The sequence below is a fragment of the Schistocerca piceifrons genome, chromosome 2 (genome assembly GCF_021461385.2).
Source record: "Schistocerca piceifrons isolate TAMUIC-IGC-003096 chromosome 2, iqSchPice1.1, whole genome shotgun sequence".
In the NCBI taxonomy this organism is placed as follows: domain Eukaryota; kingdom Metazoa; phylum Arthropoda; class Insecta; order Orthoptera; family Acrididae; genus Schistocerca; species Schistocerca piceifrons.
In genome coordinates, this window is record NC_060139.1 from 434,930,873 (window position 1) to 434,953,534 (window position 22,662).

At 39.5% G+C, this 22,662-nt stretch overlaps 2 protein-coding genes across 6 annotated transcripts in view; one reads left to right on the plus strand and one right to left on the minus strand.

Moving 5' to 3' along the window:
• The window catches only part of LOC124777160 (esterase FE4-like), a 174,859-nt gene extending 165,058 nt beyond the window's left edge, over positions 1-9,801 (plus strand). For all 3 annotated transcript variants that reach the window (XM_047252461.1, XM_047252462.1, XM_047252464.1), the window contains one exon: positions 9,522-9,801. In XM_047252461.1, coding sequence (XP_047108417.1) covers positions 9,522-9,696 — 175 coding nt within the window. In that variant the 3' untranslated portion in view covers positions 9,697-9,801. The remainder of the gene's footprint in view (positions 1-9,521) is intronic.
• Positions 9,802-10,131: 330 nt separating this feature from the next.
• The window catches only part of LOC124777161 (dynein regulatory complex subunit 6-like), a 41,854-nt gene continuing 29,323 nt past the window's right edge, over positions 10,132-22,662 (minus strand). For all 3 annotated transcript variants that reach the window (XM_047252466.1, XM_047252467.1, XM_047252468.1), the window contains 2 exons: positions 18,073-18,286; positions 10,132-10,885 (listed from right to left, as the gene is read on the minus strand). In XM_047252466.1, coding sequence (XP_047108422.1) covers positions 10,595-10,885; positions 18,073-18,286 — 505 coding nt within the window. In that variant the 3' untranslated portion in view covers positions 10,132-10,594. The remainder of the gene's footprint in view (positions 10,886-18,072; positions 18,287-22,662) is intronic.

Consider the following 22,662-nt stretch of genomic DNA (forward strand, 5'->3'; position numbering starts at 1 on the left):
GTTCACAGAAAAGAATGCTGTCTTCCCTCCAGGGATTTTTCAGGGAATTCACAAAGCACCTCTGTAACACTTGAGTGTTGACTGAATCCACTGGTAATAAATATAGCAGCCCGTGCCTGAACTGCTTTGATGTCCACCTTTAATCTGACCTGGTGGGGATCCAAAACACATGAGCATTACTCAAGAATGGGTCACACTATTGTTTAATAGGGTGTTCAGAAATTCTCATAATGATCTTCTTGGACTTACAGAGGGGAATGAGCCATAATATTTTGAATAGGAACCCATGTCCAGAAATGTACCATTTCCGTTTTACGAGAGTTTCAGTTCCGATGTGTAATATGTACACATCTGCTAAGGGAAGGAGAAAGGTCTCAGCGTTGCTTGTCCAGGTATGCAAGAAGGTAGAGAAGATGACTTTCTATGAACATTTCTTGTGGGACTGTATGCAAAGTTTAATTTAAGAGGCTCTGTAAGACAAAGGAAGAGCTGCTGGCATGAGTTCCAGCCACTGCACTAGAAATTGAAGAGATGGATTGGAGTGCGTGTACCAGAACATGGTTCATAGGAACAATGTCTGTAACAATGTTAGTAGTCACCACATTGAACCACTGTAGTAATGCATCAGTACTGTTCTGTATGTACAGTATGCTGTTTTTTTATTTTAAATAGTGTAAATACATACTGTTCAAGTGTTTATAACAACAAATGTACTTAAGTTATAAATGGATGTTTTATTATGTTTCCTTTTGAATTGTTAACTAACAATTGTACTGCATCACACCCACTTCAGTTCCTCAAGCAGAAGTGGATGTGTTAAACATCGGAACTGAAACTGTCACAGAACAGAAACAGTATCTTTCTAGACATGGGTTCCTATTCAAAATATCATGTATTCACTCTCCTCTCCAAGTCCTAGAAGTTTTGTAATGGGAATTTCTGAACACCCTGCACGTGTGGTCCCATTTACTGATGAACCACATTTTCTTAAAATTCTCCCAATACACCAAAATCAACCAGTCACCTTCCCTATTACCATTCTTACATGCTCATTCCATTTCATATTGCTTTGCAATATTATGCCTATATATTTAATCAACACGGCTGTGCCAAGCGGTACACAGCTAACGCTACATTCAAAGAGTAGCTGCCATTCACGACACCAATTACAAATTTTGTCTAACTCATCTTGTATCCTCCTAAAGGCACTCAATGATGACACCCTCCCATACACCACAGCATCACCAGCAAACAGCCACACATTTGCTGCTCACTCAGTCCATCATATCATTTATATATAGAGATAATAAGAGCTGTCCTATGACACTTCACTGGGGCACGCCTGACATCCTCATCTCGGAACAACACTCACTCTCAGGAACAACATATTGTGTTCTAATACTAAAGAAGTCTTGTGGCCACTTTGCACACACAAACCTTCATTAACAGTCTGCAGAGGGGCAACATGTCAAATGTTTTCCACGAATCTAGGAATATGGAATCTGTCTGTTGTCCTTCATCCATTGTTTACAAGGTATCATGTAAGAAAAGGGCAAGTGAGTTTCGCACAAGCAATGCTTTCTAAATCCTTGCTGATTTGTAGACAGAAGCTCTTTGTGCCAAGGAAATTTGTGTTTTATTATAGTAATTTGAATGATACAGCTTTGGTCCATGCCAATTTTGAGAGGAACTTCCTCTGCTGACAACCCTCCTAGTCTGAACATGACACTGAGGCCATGATCTAAGCTTGTAAGCCCCCTTCATTGCACAGAGTGTCTGGACAGTGTACGCAAGCTGTAATGTTCCATTCATGATTCGAGACACAATGCTATCTATTGAATTACTCTGGGAATGAGGGTTTACTTTCATTAGCATTACACAGATAGCCCCAAACCAAGACCGAGTGAGGTGGCGCAGTGGTTAGCACACTGGACTTGCATTCAGGAGGACTACAGTTCAATCCCACGTTCGGCCATCCTGATTTAGGTTTTTTGTGATTTCCCTAAATCGCTCCAGGAAAATGCTGGAATGGTTCCTTTGAAAGGGCATGGCCGACTTCCTTTCCCGTCCTTCCCTAATCTGATGAGACTGATGACATTGCTGTTTTGTCTCTTCCCCTAAACAACCCAACCCCAACACAAACCAAGTCATAAGGGTGATAGAATTTTCTTGAGCCATTTACATAAGATACATCTCAAAAGAAAGAGCTCTTTCCCTGAGAAACATCTGTAAAGCATTCCTTAATGTGTGGCACCACTGTCTTAGCTTCTCTTCCTTCACAGCTGAAGGTCCCACAAGTCACATAGTTCCCTGTTAATTTCAGTCATATTATGCCCATTTGCATTGGAAATTCAATCACTTACTGTTATTCACACATGTAAGAAATGTTTTTTTTTTTTTTAACGTTCATTTAGACTGTCGTACAAATAACCTAAACTCCCTGTTCCAAAGGTTACCATTATAGTTTCTAACACTGGCTCTTAGGTTCAATTTCTGGTGATGCCCTCAGATTTTTCTGTGGTGGAAAGATTTGGAACAGGATCTGCTTGACCAAATGGGGTTCACTGAGAAGCTTCTCAATAAAATAAGTACCAAAGCTGACACATGAGCCGCTGAAGTGGCACTGAATCGAAAGATTTGGACTGGGCTAGGAGCCAGGTCACACTTCAGTTTAGTAATCAAAGTAACTGGTCTTCAGCATTCTATAAGTTACGCGAGCCTATCTGGTCATCCCAGATACTTCATAGAACTTTGCCATTCTCGGCAGGGTATGGCTTTGGCAAAACTAGTCGAGTTGATATAAGAAGATACCTGACAGCTTTCAGCTGCAAGTGAAAATAGCAGTTTATATAGCAGCAACAACGCTGAGGCATCGAAAAGAGGCATTTACAAAATCATGTTATATGGTTGGGTAGGGTAGGTGCACAAAGCTGCTGTGCTCATCCAACTGTTACTGTCAGGGATCATCTTATGCTGAAGCGACTATAGGGTTACCAAACTATACCTCTATAACTGTAACCTAAGTGCATGTCCATGCACCACCATTTGGTTTGATGGAATATGCTGTATGCCATAAAGGTTATAACTGTCAACATCACTACTGAAAGAAAAATTTTACAACTGAATAACCAGAAACTAAAATGAGTGGATTACAAATCTGTCTAACTATACTAAACTTGTGCTGTGTGTTGAAAGCAAAGATGATCGATCCACAGTAGCAGTGGGTTGTTGTTTGTTGTTGTTGTGGTCTTCAGTCCTGAGACTGGTTTGATGCAGCTCTCCATGCTACTCTATCCTGTGCAAGCTTCTTCATCTCCCAGTACTTACTGCAACCTACATCCTTCTGAATATGCTTAGAGTATTCATCTCTTGGTCTCCCTCTACGATTTTTACCCTCCACGCTGCCCTCCAATACTAAATTGGTGATCCCTTGATGCCTCAACACATGTCCTACCAACCGACCCCTTCTTCTAGTCAAGTTGTGCTACAAACTTCTCTTCTCCCCAATTCTATTCAATACTTCCTCATTAGTTATGTGATCTACCCATCCAATCTTCAGCATTCTTCTGTAGCACCACATTTCAAAAGCTTCTATTCTCTTCTTGTCCAAACTATTTATCGTCTATGTTTCACTTCCATACATGGCTACACTCCATAAAAATACTTTCAGAAATGACTTCCTGACACTTAAATCTATACTCGATGTTAAGAAATTTCTCTTCTTCAGAAACGCTTTCCTTGCCATTGCCAGTCTACATTTTATATCCTCTCTACTTCGACCATCATCAGTTATTTTGCTCCCCAAATAGCAAAATTCCTTTACTACTTTAAGTGTCTCATTTCCTAATCTAATTCCCTCAGCATCACCCGACTTAATTCGACTACATTCCATTATCCTCATTTTGCTTGTGTTGATGTTCATCTTATACCCTCCTTTCAAGACACTATCCATTCCATTCAACTGCTCTTCCAAGTCCTTTGCTGTCTCTGACAGAATTACAATGTCATCGGCGAACCTCAAAGCTTTTATTCCTTCTCCATGGATTTTAATACCTACTCCGAATTTTTCTTTTGTTTCCTTCACTGCTTGCTCAATATACAGATTGAATAACATCGGGGAGAGACTACAACCCTGTCTCACTCCCTTGCCAACCACTGCTTCCCTTTCATGTCCCTCGATTCTTATAACTGCCATCTGGTTTCTGTACAAGTTGTAAATAGCCTTTCGCTCCCTATATTTTACCCCTGCCACCTTCAGAATTTGAAAGAGTGTATTCCAGTCAACATTGTCAAAAGCTTTCTCTTAAGTCTACAAATGCTAGAAACGTAGGTTTGCCTTTCCTTAATCTAGCTTCTAAGATAAGTTGTAGGGTCAGTATTGCCTCACGTGTTCCAACATTTCTACGGAATCCCAACTGATCTTCCCCGAGGTCGGCTTCTATCAGTTTTTCCATTCGTCTGTAAAGAATTTGCGTTAGTATTTTGCAGCCGTAAACTGATAGTTTGACAATTTTCACATTTGTCAACACCTGCTTTCTTTGGGATTGGGATTATTATATTCTTCTTGAAGTCTGAGGGTATTTCGCCTGTTTCTTACTTCTTGCTCACCAGATGGTAGAGTTTCGTCAGGACTGGCTCTCCCAAGGCTGTCAGTAGTTCTAATGGAACGTTGTCTACTCCCGGGGCCTTGTTTCGACTCAAGTCTTTCAGTGCTCTGTCAAACTCGTCACGCAGCATCAGATCTCCCATTTCCTCTTCATCTACATCCTCTTCCATTTCCATAATATTGTCCTCAAGTACATCACCCTTGTATAGACCCTCTATATACTCCTTCCACCTTTCTGCTTTCCCTTCTTTGCTTAGAACTGGGTTTCCATCTGAGCTTTTGATATTCATACAAGTGGTTCTCCCGATAAGCCTCTACATCCTTACATTTGTCCTCTAGCCATGCCTGCTTAGCCATTTTGCACTTCCTGTCGATCTCATTTTTGAGACGTTTGTATTCCTTTTTGCCTGCTTCATTTACTGCATTTTTATATTTTCTCCTTTCATCAATTAAATTCAGTATTTCTTTTGTCACTCAAGGATTTCTACTAGCCCTCATCTTTTTACCTACTTGATCCTCTGCTGCCTTCACTACTTCATCCCTCATAGCTACCCATTCTTCTTCTACTGTATTGCTTTCCCCCGTTCCTGTCAATTGTTCCCTTATGCTCTCCCTGAAACTCTGTACAACCTCTGGTTTAGTCAGTTTATCCAGATCCTATCTCCTTAAATTCCCACCTTTTTGCAGTTTCTTCAGTTTTAATCTACAGGTCATAACCAGTAGATTGTGGTCAGAATCCACATCTGCCCCTGGAAATGTCTTACAATTTGAGACCTGGTTTCTAAATCTCTGCCTTACCATTATATAATCTGATACCTTTTAGTATCTCCGGGATTCTTCCATGTATACAACCTTCTTTCATGATTCTTGAACCAAGTGTTAGCTATGATTAAGTTGTGCTCTGTGCAAAATTCTACCAGGCGGCTTCCTCTTTCATTTCTTACCCCCAATCCATATTCACCTACTACGTTTCCTTCTCTCCCTTTTCCTACTGCCGAATTCTAGTCACCCATGACTATTAAATTTTCATCTCCCTTCACAACCTGAATAATTTCTTTTATTTCATCATACATTTCTTCAATTTCTTCGTCATCTGCAGAGCTAGTTGGCATATAAACTTGGACTACTGTAGTAGGCGTAGGCTTCGTATCTATCTTGGCCACAATAATGCGTTCACTATGCTGTTTGTAGTAGCTTACCCGCATTCCTATTTTCCTACTCATTATTAAATCTACTCCTGCATTACCCCTATTTGATTTTGTGTTTATAGCCCTGTAGTCACCTGACCAGAAGTCTTGTTCCTCCTTCCACCGAACTTCACTAATTCCCACTATATCTAACTTTAACCTATCCATTTCCCTTTTTAAATTTTCTAACCTACCTGCCTGATTAAGGGATCTGACATTCCACGCTCCTATCCATAGAACGCCAGTTTTCTTTCTCCTGATAACGACATCCTCTTGAGTAGTCCCCGCCCGGAGATCCGAATGGGGGACTGTTTTACCTCCGGAATATTTTACCCAAGAGGATGCCATCATCATTTAACCATACAGTAAAGCTGCATGCCCTCGGGAAAAATTATGGTCGTAGTTTCCCCTTGCTTTCAGCTGTTCACAATACCAGCACAGCAAGACCGTTTTGGTTATGAAATCTTATGGAAGGACCTAACCAGTTCCTCTTCTAAACCTTCAGCTGACATACTAATACAATCTCCAATCACTCCTTTCAGCCTTTTGGGTAATGAGTGAAAATACCCAACAAACTATTAAAACGAGCAGGAAGATACCATTCCAAGTGTTTCAGGGCTCAGTAAATCCCTCACTAACTCAAAACAAGCTGCAAAGCCATCAAAAGTGTATATGAAAAATGTAGTATAGTACCTGAGTCATCTACGCTGAAGAGCCAAAGAAGATGATACACCTGCCTAATATTTTGGAGGGCCTCTGCGAGCACGTAGAAGTGCTGCAACATGACGTAGCATGGACTAATGTCTGAAGTAGAGCTGTCCATATATCCATAAGAGTACAACAGGGTGGAGATCTCTTCTGAACAGTATGTTGCAAGGCATCCCAGATACGCTCAATAATGTTCATGTCTGGGGAGTGTTTAAACTCAGAAGAGTGTTCCTGGAGCCACTCTGTAGCAATTCTAGACGTGTGGGGTGTCGCATTGTCCTGCTGGAATTGCCGAAGTATGTTGGAATCCACAATGGACATGAATGGATACAGGTGATCAGACAGGATGTTTACGTATGTGTCACCTGTCAGAGTTGCATCTAGACATGTCAGGGGTCCCATATCACTCCAACTGCACATGCCCCACACCATTACAGAGCCTCCACCAGCTTGAACATTCCCATTGCTGACATGCAGGGTCGATGGATTCATGAGGTTGTCTCCATACCTGTACACGTCCACCCGCTCGATAAAATTTGACGCAAGACTCGTCCAGTCAGGCAGTGTGTTTCCAGTTATCAACAGTCCAATGTCGGTGTTGATGGACCCAGGTGAGGTGCAAAGCTTTGTGTCGTGCAGTCATAAAGGGTACACAAGTGGGCCTTCAGCTCCTAAAGCCCATATTGATGATGTTTCATTGAATGGTTCACATGCTGACATTTTTTTGATGGCCCAGCATCGAAATCTGCAGCATTTCGCAGAAGCGTTGCACTTCTGTCGCATTGAATGATTCTCGTTAGTCGTTGTTGGTCCCGTTCTTGCAGGATCTTTTTCCGGCTGCAGTGGTATCAGAGATTTGATGTTTTACCAGATTCCTGATATTCACAGTACATTCGTGAAATTCCAAATCCCCACTTCATTGCTACCTCTGAGATGCTGCGTCCCATCGCTCGTGCACTGGCTATAACACCACGTTCAGTGTCACTTAAAACTTGATAACCTGCCATTGTAGCAGCAGTAACATATTTAACAACTGCGCCAGACAACTGTTGTCTTATATAGGTGTTGCCGACCACAGTGCCGTATTCTGCCTGTTTACATCTATCTGTACTTGAATACGCATGCCTATACCAGTTTCTTTGGTACTTCAGTGTAACTGTGTACCCTCCGTGTGGGGGCTCAATATGGTATTGTCCAGAACTCATGATATTGTGTCTGTTCATGACCGAGTTGAGCACAGCTCTGTGACACAATGTAGGCAAATCAAAATAAATCCTCGGGTTTTTTAAATACGATATGGCAGACAATTTTGATGAATCTCCACAAAGCAAGAAAGGACTTAAAGCAGCCATGTAGCAAAAAACTTGGCACAAATGGTCAACTGCCTGGTCTGAATCCTTGAGACCAGAAAATTGGATGCCCACTTTCACTGCAGGTTTAGGTGGTATTGTTTCACTGTGAACAACGTGGTTCTGCTTTGGCCAGTTATTTGACATGGTTTCCTATACTGACAGCATTTATCAGCACTTTTTCAAGGTCATAAAAGTATATGACATTACTAAGAGGCAAAATATACTTTGATAGTACCACTATTGCGTCTTCCATGGTCACTGGCACACTATTTTAGATACCAAGTTGGTGAAGTTCTGCCAGATTTTAGTTTAAGAATAGTCCCCTCTTTGCTGCTGCCTTTAATGGCATAATCTGTATGGTAAAGAGTCTTATGCAATTCTACTTATATGCGGATGATTTTTCTAGCTGTGTTCCTTTTAAAACACCTACTGACCAGTTTCAATTCACATTTAGGAGTGGGACAAACAGATTCTGAAAATTTACATTACCTGACTTGCAAATAAGCAATACCATTCTATGTTTTTAAAGATCCATGTGATTTGTAAGTTTTGTCTTCCATTCTAATCTGTCATAGTTATTGCGTGTAACAGATCTAACAGCAGCATCTCTGAAGACATTTTAAAGTGCCTTAGTCATAGGTCTAGGGAGCAGGCAGGATACACCTGCTCCTAATGATTAAAGCTTTTTTGTGAGACTGGCAAGATTATTGATGCACAGTGTATGGATCAGCTAAACCTACTTACCATGACACCATCAAATACTATTCCCCCATGAGAGGATTAGACTGTTCACAGGTACTTACAGGAGCAGTTCATACCTAGCCTCTGCACTGAGGCCTAAGAGCTGCTATTTTACACCTGGCAGCAGCTCTTCATAGTACATTAGACTTACATATTTTTTCCGTGATTTCCCTAAATCGCTCCAGGCAAATGCCGGGATGGTTCCTTTGAAAGGGCATGGCCGACTTCCTTCCCCATCTTTACCTAATCCGATGAGACCGATGACCTCGCAGTTTGGTCTCTTCCCCCAAAACAACCCAACCCAACCCAACTTACATATTCCTGCTCTTCCAGAATCGTAGACACTCTAAACTTGTTGGTAACCATACAATGGAGTTGATTTTCTTAAATTACCCAAGAGGCATGTCATTTGGGATCATTGAAAACAATGATACAACACTCTTTAAGTTTGAGCCTTAATGTCCTAAGCCCAGAAATACCCTTTGCTGCAGCAGCTGCACCACCACCACCTTTTTTTTGGGATGGTAAATTAATAAATCACTGTGTAAGGAGGTGTATCCATGATTAAATCAGATCTGAAAGAGGGGGGATGGGGAGACAACTGGATGCAATGTTCGAGGACCCATATCACATTTTGCCTGTTGTGATCGAGGCAAAATATTAGAATCACAGGGTTTTGCAATCCTGTTTTATCACTCAGTTGCTTATGGTGGCTGTTAGTGACAACAGTTGACAAAATAAACTTAAGTATCAGTGAGAAATTAAATAAGTTCAAAAACACCTTTTCCATTGGGGGGAGTGGGGGGGCAAAGATAATCTCAGTGATGGAACTCAGCAATGAAATACTTTATAACAAAATATTAGATGACAAATGCTTCCTGTCTCACTTTGATTGCCTTACTACAGTAAATAATTTTCTACTTTCAGGAATCCAACGCCCAACAAGAGTGAGCAAGAACCAGTATTGTGGCCACGGTACTCACATGAAGATCAGAGTTACATTTGCATAGATTCTGAGCTGTCAGTAAAACATGGACTATTTAGTGAACGTATGGAATTTTGGACTCAGCTATACAAAAAGTACTGTCACACATTAACGTAATAAATAATATAGTTGATTATGCTAATATACAAAGATACCTGTATACTCAATAAATAAAATGAATAGCTGGGTTCATTGCCTATCTGTGACTCAGCATCTCCACTATATGGTGAGTAGAAACTTTCCTTCTCAAAATAAAAAGTGCCCTTTATCTCTTCCATGTAGCTGATTGGACAGGTGTCAGACTAAAAATTTAAAGCTCTAGTGTTCAATTCTCAGATTTTTCAGCATAGGTAGGCTTTTTTTTGGGGGGGGGGGGGGGGGGAAATATATCTAACTACACAATCGTATGGCGCCCATGTTAAACGCAGATCCAACTACAAATCTGAAGAAAGCAAGGGCATAGTTCCTCCAAGAGAACAATAAAACCAACCTTTAGGTTCAGAACAGCTTTACCTTAGTTTAACTACTGTATTGCTAAAATGTTAAAATGCATTACACTTCAGATCTGCACAATGCACATTTATTTTAAAGGCTTTTGTTCATTACACTGGTTTATCCAGAACCTTACAAAATAAGATAAAAAAAGAAATTTTTACAATAGTGCAAGCAGAATAGATATACCAACAATTCACAGCCTCAGATACTCAATCTCTCTCTTTCAGTAAAACAGGTGTCAAAATATATACAAGCAACAGACATATTTTTATTTCCATTACAAAAAAGACAATACAAAAATAATGGCTCACTACTCAATTTCAGTCCTTGCTTTCACACACAGCCCATTAATTAGTGTATGGGATTGTCACATAAATTTCTATGAATATTGGGTAAAAAATAATAATTCATTTTTATTGTTCATGAACTTGACAGATAATACTGACATCGTTCTTAATAAGAACCAACTTTAGATCGCTTTTAGAATTCATGGATTGCATAAATCCAATAATGAAAGAGTTTATTCATTTGGCTGCTGCCACTTCTGCTTAATGTATTCAGTATCGTAGTTGAGCTCCAATTGTGGATTTGCCTTAAGCACTCTTTCACATGTTATCTCATCAAATCCATTGCAAAACTGCAGTCCTATGTAGCGTAGGAATTTATTTTGCTTGATAATCTGTTCTAAGCGGTCAGGAACAACAGTCAAATAGCTTACATCGATCCATCTTAATTGATGAAGCTCCAGCAGTGGTTTCCACCATTCCTTGATGTTGTAACATCTTGACACATCTAGTACTCGCAAATCGGTCTGGAAGAACATTGTAAATCATATTTTTACATGACAAGAAAAACAGAATCAAAAGAATAAGTATAATCACACTACAGAGTACAATTTTCAGTGATTAAAAAGTTGCCAGAAATAAACAAAACATACTAATAAACTGTGATGTTAGTTTTCAAAACTGTCAATTCCTCTTCAGAATTGATCAGTTGTTCACAGCAAAACAACTTGGATGAGGCCCCCATGCATGAACCATTTATATGTCCAATAATAATTTGTTTGGTGCTTTGCTGCTTGTAATTTCTCAAACTTTCCCAGCGATTTGTTATCTTGGGTGTGCTGCCAGTGGTCTGCAGCTTACCAACATGATAGTTAATGTTGTAGCTCTGCGCCTTCATAAGGTGCTTCCTGAGATTGGTCACTTTGCTGGCTGGGTTTCATATTTACATCTGGGGCAGCGTTCACTATGCTGTCCATACAGCCTGTGGCTGTTTCTTGCAGAAGTATCCATCTCTATGCATCTCCTATTCCTTTCACACGCATTCCTACTACTATCGTGACACTGTACACATTCCTTCTGTTGTTTACGATCGCTACAGTGTTCTCTCATGGCCATATCATCCTACTGGCATTCTCAATTCAGTATGCACCTGCGAGGTGGGCTTCCTGTGGCATCAGCTGCTTTCAGAGTTGCATATTATGTCCGCACATGCTGCAACAATATCTTATGGCAGTAGCCGCCATTCAGTGTTTTGTATTAGCTCCGCTCTCAGACTGTGTGGTGTCTGAGGTTTCAGGTGGTTGATGTGGTTCCCTATCTTGTGCATAACTGCTGTGGTTGTCTCCTGAGGAGATAGTTGCTGCCTGGTGCTCTGTACAAGGTCTGATCCTGTAATGAGATTCATTACTGGAGAAAGGAACTTCTTGCTGTCTTTTCTGTAGTAGTTCCACAGCAAATTCCACAATGTACTGAGCTGGTATCCTGCTTCCCAACTGATCAGGTTTTCTTACATATTGTTTTCGATAGATTCATTGATAACACTGTCTCAGAATCTGGGGATTTGAGCTAGAAATCTAGTTTTGTCATAATTTATGGTGTGTTCAAGTTTCTTCATATTGTTTTCGATAGATTCATTGATAACACTGTCTCAGAATCTGGGGATTTGAGCTAGAAATCTAGTTTTGTCATAATTTATGGTGTGTTCAAGTTCAGGCAATGTTTTGCTATTGCCTGATTTAGTGGTGTGTTGTAGCCTGGTGACATTCCACGTGGGAAAAATATATCTAAAAACAAAGATGATGTGACTTACCAAACGAAAGCGCTGGCACGTCGATAGACACACAAACATACACACAAAATTCTAGCTTTATATATAATGAGTATGGTATGTCTTACATCAGGCAAACCACCAGAACAATGGACATAAGATGCAAGGAACACCAAAGACATACCAGACTACGACAGGTCACTAAATCAACAATAGCAGAACATTGCCTGGAACTTGAAAACACCATGAATTATGATAAAACCAAGATCCTGGCTCAAACCCCCACATTCTGGAATAGTGTCATCAATGAATCTATCAAAATCAAGCTGGCAGAGAATGTGATCAACTGGAAAGCAGGATACCAGCTCAGTACAGTGAGGAGTCTGGCATTGGAACTATTACAGAAACACCATAAAAATGTTCCCTTCTCTGGTAATGAATCTCAGACGACCAAGAGTGTAATCGACAAGATCAGATCTCATATGGAGCACCAGGAACTAACAACCTCCTTGGGAGACAGCCACAGTAGTTACGGACAAAATAGAGAACCACATCAACTGCCTGAAACTTCAGGCACCGCACAACCTCTGACTAGATGGCGGCTTCCACCATATGAGAATGCTGTAGTGTATATGGACATAATATGCAACTTCAAAAGCAGCCTGATGCCACAGGAAGCGTAGCTCATAGGCATGTACCGAATTCAGAATGCCAGGAGTAAGACATGGCCACGAGAGAAATCCTCGAACAGCAGAAGGAACACCTATAATGTCACGACAGTGCTAGGAATGCATGTGGTGAGCATATACCTAATACAGAATGCCATGAGATGGTCACCACTGTAGGGGACAGCTACAATAGTATAGCACAGCCTTCGGTAAAGAAAAAGAGTGTAAATCAGTCGTCGATACTCAACAATGGAGAAGCACTCTTAGAATCGCAATAATTATTATCTTTGTCCCTTTGTACAAGAAGAATGAGCGTATTTTTTTGTTTCCTTATCTTATTGATTCTGATGATCTAGCTGACAGATGCTAATTATTCACTGTCTGTAACTGATACAATTATGTGTAGTAGTATGGCCATTTTGTGTAGGCTCATTATTGTAGCAACGCCATTGATGACAAAAATTATATAAGTTCCTTTAACAGTTATTTAATGCTAAAAGTATTAAAGAGAATAATCTCAATAAATTGAAAACGGCATCTTGTAATATTTTCCAATTCATATTAGACCAGAGGTACAGTTTTTTTTTTTTTTTTTTATTAATAGTAATATCTATAAATGCTTACACCGCCATTGCACACAGCACACAGCCTCACAGAAAAAATAATTAAGCATTGTTTGCATTGTTTAAATGGGTTATCGTGTAATATTAAAAAAAGATTTTTAATCCATCGTAAGACGGATGTCTTCACATCGGGATACGTATGGTATTTCTGGCTATAGCGCCCTGAGAAAAATTAGCCGTGGATTTTAACAAACATAAAAGAGTACTTTCAAAACCATTTCATACAATGGGAATAATGGCACAGTTGAAACTTCCTGGCAGATTAAAACTGTGTGCCGGACCGAGACTCGAACTCGGGACCTTTGGGACCCAGTCAGCAAAGCAACCACTCCCAGCAAACACCTGATGAAGACGCCAAGTAATGATGTTGAAAGACCATATTAGGAAGGCGCAAACCACCAGCAGAACACCCAATTCTATGAGATATTTGTTGCTTATGTCAGATCTGTGTGGTCTCCTCCCTGTGCTTCCTCATAATTCTTCTACACAACATCCTTGTATTATACTTACCATAAATACTGTAGGATTAAAGAAGACCACTCACCAAAAAGCACAATTGCATTCTACAGGAACTTTACAACAACATTTGTATTATACTGATGTATCCCTTTGATTAATTCCTATAAATAAATTCCCGGAGGGGATGGGGGGGGAGTGAGGGAGTGACATGGTATTTGTCCCTTTCACAGTTCTACTTTGACTCCTTTATATATGGTCACAATCTCACTGAATTAATTGAGTTATTTCATAATAAGTAGTAGTATTTGCAAATAAATAAAAATCAACTGAAACTAGTATGGTCTCACAGTGTAACAAAACAAGTGACAGATTTTCACGAGTCAACACAGCAGCAAATGTTCAGCCACATCACCCACCAGTTACTTGAGTTACACTAACTGATGGTGAGACAGATGGCTATGAAATGGAAATCACTAATGAATCAAGAGTAGTGACTAAAAATGCAATGGTTGAATATTTTACATCATAGCTTTTGAATAAAGCTAAATCAAAGTCAAAGATTTCAAGAAATACATTCTCAAGCAACTATAAATATAAAATATATGTGCCCAACGCAAAGCTGAGTTGAGTATTCAGCAAACTGCACTCCCTTGTCTTCTATTTAACAAGCATGAGGCCAGGAAAAACTGAGATGACAACTCCACAGAAGATGAGTAGGTAATACTAAAAAACTTGAAGCAATGACATAGGTGTGTATTGCTGAAAATCATAATGCATGGAAAAGTCTAGAGGAAGCTTTTATCTAACAACGTATATCAAACTGGCTCATGATGAAAATTTGTTGCTCTGGAGTGTAAGCAAATATCAGCAATACGTCTGCATCTACTTGGCATAAACCTAAAACTTCAACAGGTAAATCTGGTGGAAACTTTCAAATCATCCAGCTCTTATTAAACCAAACTTCTTTAAAATTAACTGTAGTTTTTAGCGTAGAGAAAGTTATATTCTGTGATAAGAATCTTCAACTCTGACAAACCAACAATGGTCTCAATAGATATCAGATGCATCATTGATGATGTGTGACATAATCTTCCTAAAGTATGCAGTGACCCAATGTTTAAGAATTCATAGCATCCAAAACAGTCTTTGGGCACAAAATTTTTCTTTATTCTGTGACTGGTTTCAATTTATTCGATCATCATCAGATACAAATGAATCACTTCATAATATACTATGTACATGAATACCTTCAGCTGTCATTTTAAAACTGTAAGTGGTATTTTATGATAAGCCTATTTATACAGGGTTTATCATAATTAATGTCATATATGCATACATTTGAAAGTACATGATACTAGAAAAAGGGTCTAATAAACATGGCTCTAAAATCCATACCTTAAGAGCTACAAGCACTAAGTCATCTTTAATACTGTGAAACAAACCTCTCCAAATGCAAGCTCTTCGTTTTCCATATTTTGGGAGGAGGTAGTATGAACCAAACTATGAGAAAATTATCTAGTAAACATGAGCTCTGAAAAGCATACCTTAAGAGCTGTGAACACTTGTTCATCTTCACTGTTGTGAAACATGGCTCTTCTATTGAACAAGTGATCATACATCTTAAGGTATGCATTTTAGAGCCCACGTTTACTGGACTTTTTCACTTCTAGTATTGTGTACTTTTAACTGTATGGCCATTAATTATGACACACTTTGTATTGTTCCTGCTCTGTTTTTATTACATTATTTATTAACATTATATTTGCTTATGTAGAATCTTAATTTCTCTATAATATTTTTTTTTAACACAGAAAGGTAAACTGAGCACGCACGAAGCTACTCCCAGCAGCCAAGCCCCCTGAACTACTTGCACTGTAGCTGCAAGCACAGTGGTGACCCACCAATGCAGACCATATGGTTGCATCTATTAGTATTACAATCAATTCTGTGGGAGATACTGCAGACCACAGAAAGAAGGAAGTACAGAAATTGTGGGACATCTCAGAAAATGCAAAAATAGAATTTAGGACGAATGAGATTAATAATAATATTGGTGTACCTCATGAGTTTTTTTGAAGATAATCAAATGAAAATGGAATAAATTTTTCTGAACAGTTTCCAAAGTTCAAAATGGATGGGGAGGTGGATCCAATATATCTTTATGGGTGTTCTCCAGATCATTACCAAAAAGATGGGAGGACCCAAGAAAGATAAATTTCATGCTCAGTTGTTTGATTGGCGATGCAGCAAACAGGGAAAGTCCCAGTCTGAAAATTGAGTTAATTAACCCAAAACATTATAATAGTTCTTGGATTAGCTGCAAGAAGTACATAGAGCGGCATCTAATGAGATTGAAGTATTTAGAATATTCAGAGAAGCCATAACAGGAATCACACTAAGTAAAAGCGTTTAAGTTTAAAAATACGGCAGATGTACCTACATTTAGTGTAGATGACTTAGCTTTAGTAAAAGGTGTCCATCATAGTTCTAATGTAAATAAAGAGACAAGTAAGGTCTTTCCATGGTATTGTGGAGTTTTTAAAGTAGTAGGAATATCAGATGCTAAGGCACTGTTCTTGGTTGACTCAGGTACAGACCAGGAAAAGGGACTACACAATTTTGATACGGTTCAAAAATATATACCCCCAGGAAAAATTGCACACTTCACAAATTCAGCAGAATAATGCCCATTGGAAGTATTTCTTATATGTAAAGTATATATTATATGTAAATTGAAGGTGGAGAGGGGAAGAAAGGAAAGGAAAAAAAGGCGATCACTGCTGTGAGTTGGATCAGGACATAACGCAGAATCAGCGGCGATTAGTGAAAACGTGTACTGGACCAAGATTCAAACCCGGGATTTCCTACTTATTAGGCTGGTGCATTAACCACTGCACCACCCAGGCTACAGCATTATTGCAACTGTGCAGACTATCTCGGTACGCCTCATGGCCAATTCAGACTCATCCAATTCAGACTCCCACTGAGCACAACCTATCCATAGTCCCTAATCATTTCCTCCATGTTCGCTTCTCTGAGATTTCCGCAGGAGGTTGGACATATTTGTGCATCCACACTGAAGAAGCTGAATCCATTGCCCAGCTAGGTGAATCAATTACATGAATGTGTGGTGTCTGTTCTTTCAGGCACGTCTGAAAGAACATACACCAAGCAGAATCTGCAGCTGTGATACATTATACGTAAATTGAAGCTAGAGAGAGGAAGAAATGAAAGGAAAGGGAGGGGAGGGGATCACTGCTGTCAGGGGATCACTGTCGTCAGCTGTATTGGGACTTTAGCTGTAATAAGCGGCAACGAGTGAAAATGTGTACCAGACCGGGATTTGAAACCGGGATATCCTGCTTACTAGGCAGGTGTGTTAACCACTGCACAGTGGTTTTATAAAATAACTGATATTGGAGAAAACAAAATAGAGTTACCTCAACTATCCTAGCAGGTTTTGTTGTCGATTTCCCACATAATGTATCTCAAGATGGAGACTTGATGTTTTGTTATTAATAAAGTAATTTTGTACTTACCTGTTATCATCAAACTGTAATTAGTGATTCCATATTATCATTTAAAATACGAAACCTTGCTTGTGGTGATAGACTAATCTGTAGTGTAGGTCAAGATCTAGGTTAGGACAAAGTGAATTTGTTGTATGTTGATGAAGACAACAAAAGTAAATACAAAATCTTGGTTGTGTTGAGAGACTGCACTGTAGCATTCTCTGAGGTTTTGGGTGGATTACAAGCTGACAGTTTGGGTGTGAATTTGTGTAAAATTTTAACTGTGGAGACAGATTGCTCTGTAAGCAAGAGGGAGATCAGCTTGGTACAATGAGCAAACAAAGTGGCTTAAACAAGCTGAAAACCAGAATTGCACCATTGAGATTACTGTTGGCCATCCATCTGCTATTTCAGCTGATTTTATACATATTTATGTCAATTTTCCCCAGAAAATAGTGTGTTTCCCTGAGTACATGACTTGCGTACACTCTGACTCAGAGTAATGTAAGGATGTAATCCCATTATCTTTACTTTTCACGTAATTGAAGGAAATCATCTCTTAATATGTCACTAGCTCCCCAAAATCAGCTGCTATCTCCTATCTTATTCCCTTGGTGTTCATGACAGATGTTACAGAAATTACGGAGGAAAATTTACATAAAAGTGCTTTAACTGTGAACATACCAATCCAGCTAGAGGATGAAGTGCATTTTCTTCCAAGGTAAGGCAGGCACATAAGCGCAGTTCTTGTAACTTTGGGCATCTCTGCACCACCTCAATGAGAGAAGTGTCTGTCAGTTTGCCACAAGAAGAGAGATTTATCGAAAGTAGTGGTAAGGGGTCTGGTTCTGTGGCACTCAAAGCAATAACCAGATCTGAATCCTCAATCTGCCTGCACCTGAAACAAATATTACAGGTTTATAAGAACTTTATGTCCCAGTCCTTAGATGAAATCTACACCGATAAGATATGAACATTGCAGATTAACAAAGGAGCTATATTATAATGCCCATTACCGTAACATTAAAAATTCAGACTTTTCATCTTCTCTGTGTGAATTAAAAATGCTCTGATTTGTGAGGCGAGCATTTGAACTCAAAATCTTCAGTTTTGGAGAAATCAAACTCCTTTCACTCTGACCAATTGTATATAAACAGGCCACAAGACTGTGACATTCTTAGAAGTTATATTAGCCACCTGAGTTAACAGTCACAAGCAGAATAAGTGAGAAACTAGTTCTCAGTCTACTTCATCACAACATAATCATCAGGACTAGGTGTATGGCACACTCCACCTCCACAGTCATACAGATTCCCGTGGTCAGTTTCTAATAGCACCTCAAATCACGTTAAGCTACTGATAATCTGTCATTGACATCATAATATGAATGACAAGGGCCGCTGTCAGCTAGCTTGGTTTGTGGATAGGCAGGCGAAAGTGTAGAACAACATTAAGCAATTTAATGTCATAACATCAACAAATGGTCAGCTCTTCCAGCTGGAGCCATCTCCTCATTATGTCGCAAACGAGCCACCAGCCAAAATTGTTACTTCTGCTAGCACATCCCTGGGCTCAGTGACTAGTAAAAGGAAAGTCTTTGATAACAGTCACTGGACCAATGCTAAGGCTTTATTTAGAAAGATATAACTTACCTGATTTCTTTGTGACATGTTCTTTGTGGGTGGGGAGGGAGGGTGTTTATGCCAAAAGTTGTTTCATCCAAAAGTACTGAAATATCGAAACACTGGAACAGAACAAAAATTTGAGAAATGTACAGGCATGTTTAAATTTTTGAGGAAAAGACATGTAATTATGGTCCTCAACATTTCAAAATACATGATTTTACTATCCTCAGTAGTAGACTGATAACTTTGCTGGTGCATGTGTGTACAACTTCTAACGGTCTTCAGACGACAGGAGAGAGAGTGTGGGACTGGGGTGCAAGACTCACACGTCTCTCGCAGTTGACTCATGTATTGTGTGCAGGAGATCTTCTCAGGTCAGATGGCTGCGTTGATCTTCACAAACTCTTCTCCTCAGAAGAATCTAGCTGGTTAAGGGAATTTCAAAATAGACTTCTTTTCTACTCTTGAAATGATTCTGTACTCTCAGGATACTTTTGTTCAATTCTGTTGTATCTTCATCTCCACAATAAAACAACTTTACAAGATTTACACAAGCGTTCAACTATCACGAGTCAACCCCGTCTTGGACCTTTAGAAACTAACAAATACAATTATAATGTGTTTGGTTTAATAACCACTACAAAACCAGTTCTTGCTTCTCGCAAGTCCAACACCTGAAAGTCAAATGTAAATGTCTTTAGTTCAATACATAATTCATTTGTTCACAACAATACAATCGTTATACCATCAAGGAATTGAGCGTGCTTACTCCTTGTATTGGACATACAGCTTCACAGCTTCTCAGGCGTGCGCTGCAAACGCTTGTCCGCACCGATCGACCGTCGCTATTGCCGTATTCTCCTGATACACATCCATCCTACACACACAGAAACTGGCAGCGAGGTAGACACATCCACATCTCCACTCTCTCACCTTCATACTTAAAATATCGGGTGGTCGAGACGGGGGAAAGCCAAGTGTGTCTAGAATTTACACCGAAATTCTCGAGGCACTACATATTCCTCCCATTAGCTCGAACACGCGATATTTTATACATATTCATTATGTACAATTACACAAGATAATTCTTTATCTTTTAACGATGTCTCTTTCTACTAATAACCGTGCATATTTTACCACACTTCAATCCATATTGGAGTTAGCTCTGTTTTCTATTTCTCTTACAATCATAAATTACAGGTGTACATAACTCATGAGTACTCTGCTGCTTCATTCTTATTTCCCGTACTACTTTTTCTAAGTGTGTACTTATTCATTACCTACTGTAATCAATCTGGAGGAACTCTGGGTGGAACAAAAGTGTTCTGTTCTTGGATATTTGCAAATCCGAAACTTAATGAGGCTATTTATGCATAGAATTCAAACTTACCATACTCATCCCTTTAAACATGTCACCTCTGTCACAATACTGCCCTTTTTCCCTGTAGGAACAGTACCTATCCCTTACATGGGTTGGTCCTAGGAGTACGCTTTCTCCTTCTGTTTTGGTAGGTATGCCCCTTTCTCATTCCTGTCCTCCTATGGTACAGGTCAATCCCCTTCTTGGTACTCCTGTCCATGCAGTATTGGTCAGCCTTTCATAGGTCTGCCTATCTGCCCTTTTTCTCACCCACCAAATGTCGAGTGCGCCCTACGTATCCTTCTTGAGTTGGCCTCCTGGTTCATTGCCCTAGCACACATCTTTACGTATACTACAATATTCTCTGGTAAAATTACAAAAAAATGGTTCAAATGGCCCTGAGCACTATGGGACTTAACATTTGAGGTCATCAGTCCCCTAGACTTAGAACTTCTTAAACCTAACTAACCTAAGGACATCACACACATCCATGCCCAAAGCAGGATTTGAACCTGTGACCGCAGCAGCAGCGCGGTTCCGGACTGAAGTGCCTAGAACCGCTAGGCCACAGCGGCCAGCTAATTACAAATCTACTTTACACTCATATTCCACTTTCTAATACTCCATCTTATACCCTAGAGTCCACTTTCATTCCTCACTTTTACTATATAAACAGACAATGTCCACACATAGTAGATGCTATGTCTACCTGTATTTACCAACTCTCAGTAGACTAGGCCTGGCGCACATGTAAATATATATTCGAGATCGACAAAATAAAAGATGCAGAACTGTCACCAATAAGAACAATAATCATAATAGTTCTTACACATTGGTACTTGCATATATGTGATGTGGAACAGTCACCGCAAACAACAATGGATGCATATTTTTGGTCCCAGTAATACCTACTATGTACATTCCTGTTACCGGTAATAGCACTAAGTTATGCTTAGTTCTTAATGTATTAAAAAAATCATTAGAAATAAGCGACACTTCACTACCAGAATCAATAAATATGTTAACTTCAAGACCTTCTACCCTTCCAACTATAATTGGTTGTGGATTAATGGTAGTTAAGCTAGGTTCTTCTAGCAACAACCATTCCTTTGTCGGTACTTTATGTGTAAAGCTAACATATTTATTATGAGCTGGGCCTCCTAACGTATTTCTTAGACAGGACCCCGGCCCTGGATTCATATCTCACAATGTTTTCCTCACTGTTTGTAATTACTGGTTGGTTACCAGATCAGGATATTACATTTCCATTTTGTACTCTATTGCTACTAGGTACCAATTCCTGCAACGTTACTGGGCCTATATTTGCAGGGGGATGTTTCTTTTGATAACTTTCAGAATCACTATTCCACCTACACTGGTGTACTCTAACTAGATTAGCTTCATATCACTTATAATTACTATTACTACTATTGTTATTTCTTCGGAAATTCTGACTTTCACTTTGATGTACGTTCTCATTTTGGTCTTTATTCAAGGCATCAAGTATGTCTACCAAGGATAACAATTCTTCTACAGTCTTCCACCCACCACATAATACATCCTTCCTAGTGTAGATAGGTAACTGCCTTATTAAGATTCTAACTAAGCCCTCTTCCTCCATGAGTTTATCCAAGTACTTTGCTTGTGTCAGATGCCAGTCAAAACATCTTCTCATTGTTCCCACATACTGTTATAATACTTTGGGTCTCACAAATCAGATAATTTTTCTTGGACACTTGCTGACCAATACTTCTCCTTAAACTTTTTCTGGAAGTTGTCCCAAGACAAAAAATTCTCATGTTCACAGTGCCCCATTCTGAAGCTTCCCTGAAAGGTACCCTACCGTGAATTCTATCTTTTCTGAGTCTTCCCAGTTTTTTGGCAAGGCTTGGTTACATCTTTTTAGAAAACGAGTTGGGTGTATGTCCCAATCTGGCTTAAATTTTGGAAACTGCCTGGATAGTCCTGAATTTGCTCCCCATTGTAGGTCGGTTATTACCTCACTGGTTAACACCATGTTAGAAGTCACTTTTTTGTCTACCTTATCCTGCATAAGTTTGAATTCTTTCCATAAACTATCTATGCCTTTTTTCATATCATTAAGTTCCAAAGCTAAATCTGAAGAAATGTTAAGGGTTACCCTCTCGGCCACTTTTCTATCTCTTAATTCTTCTTTGTTCCTCCAGATTGCTTATATTTAAGGTATCTGATGTTGCTAGTTTCTCTTTAAAATCCCTTCTCACGGTATCAACTCTAGTGTTGACACCTGCAATTTGTGATTGGACAAAA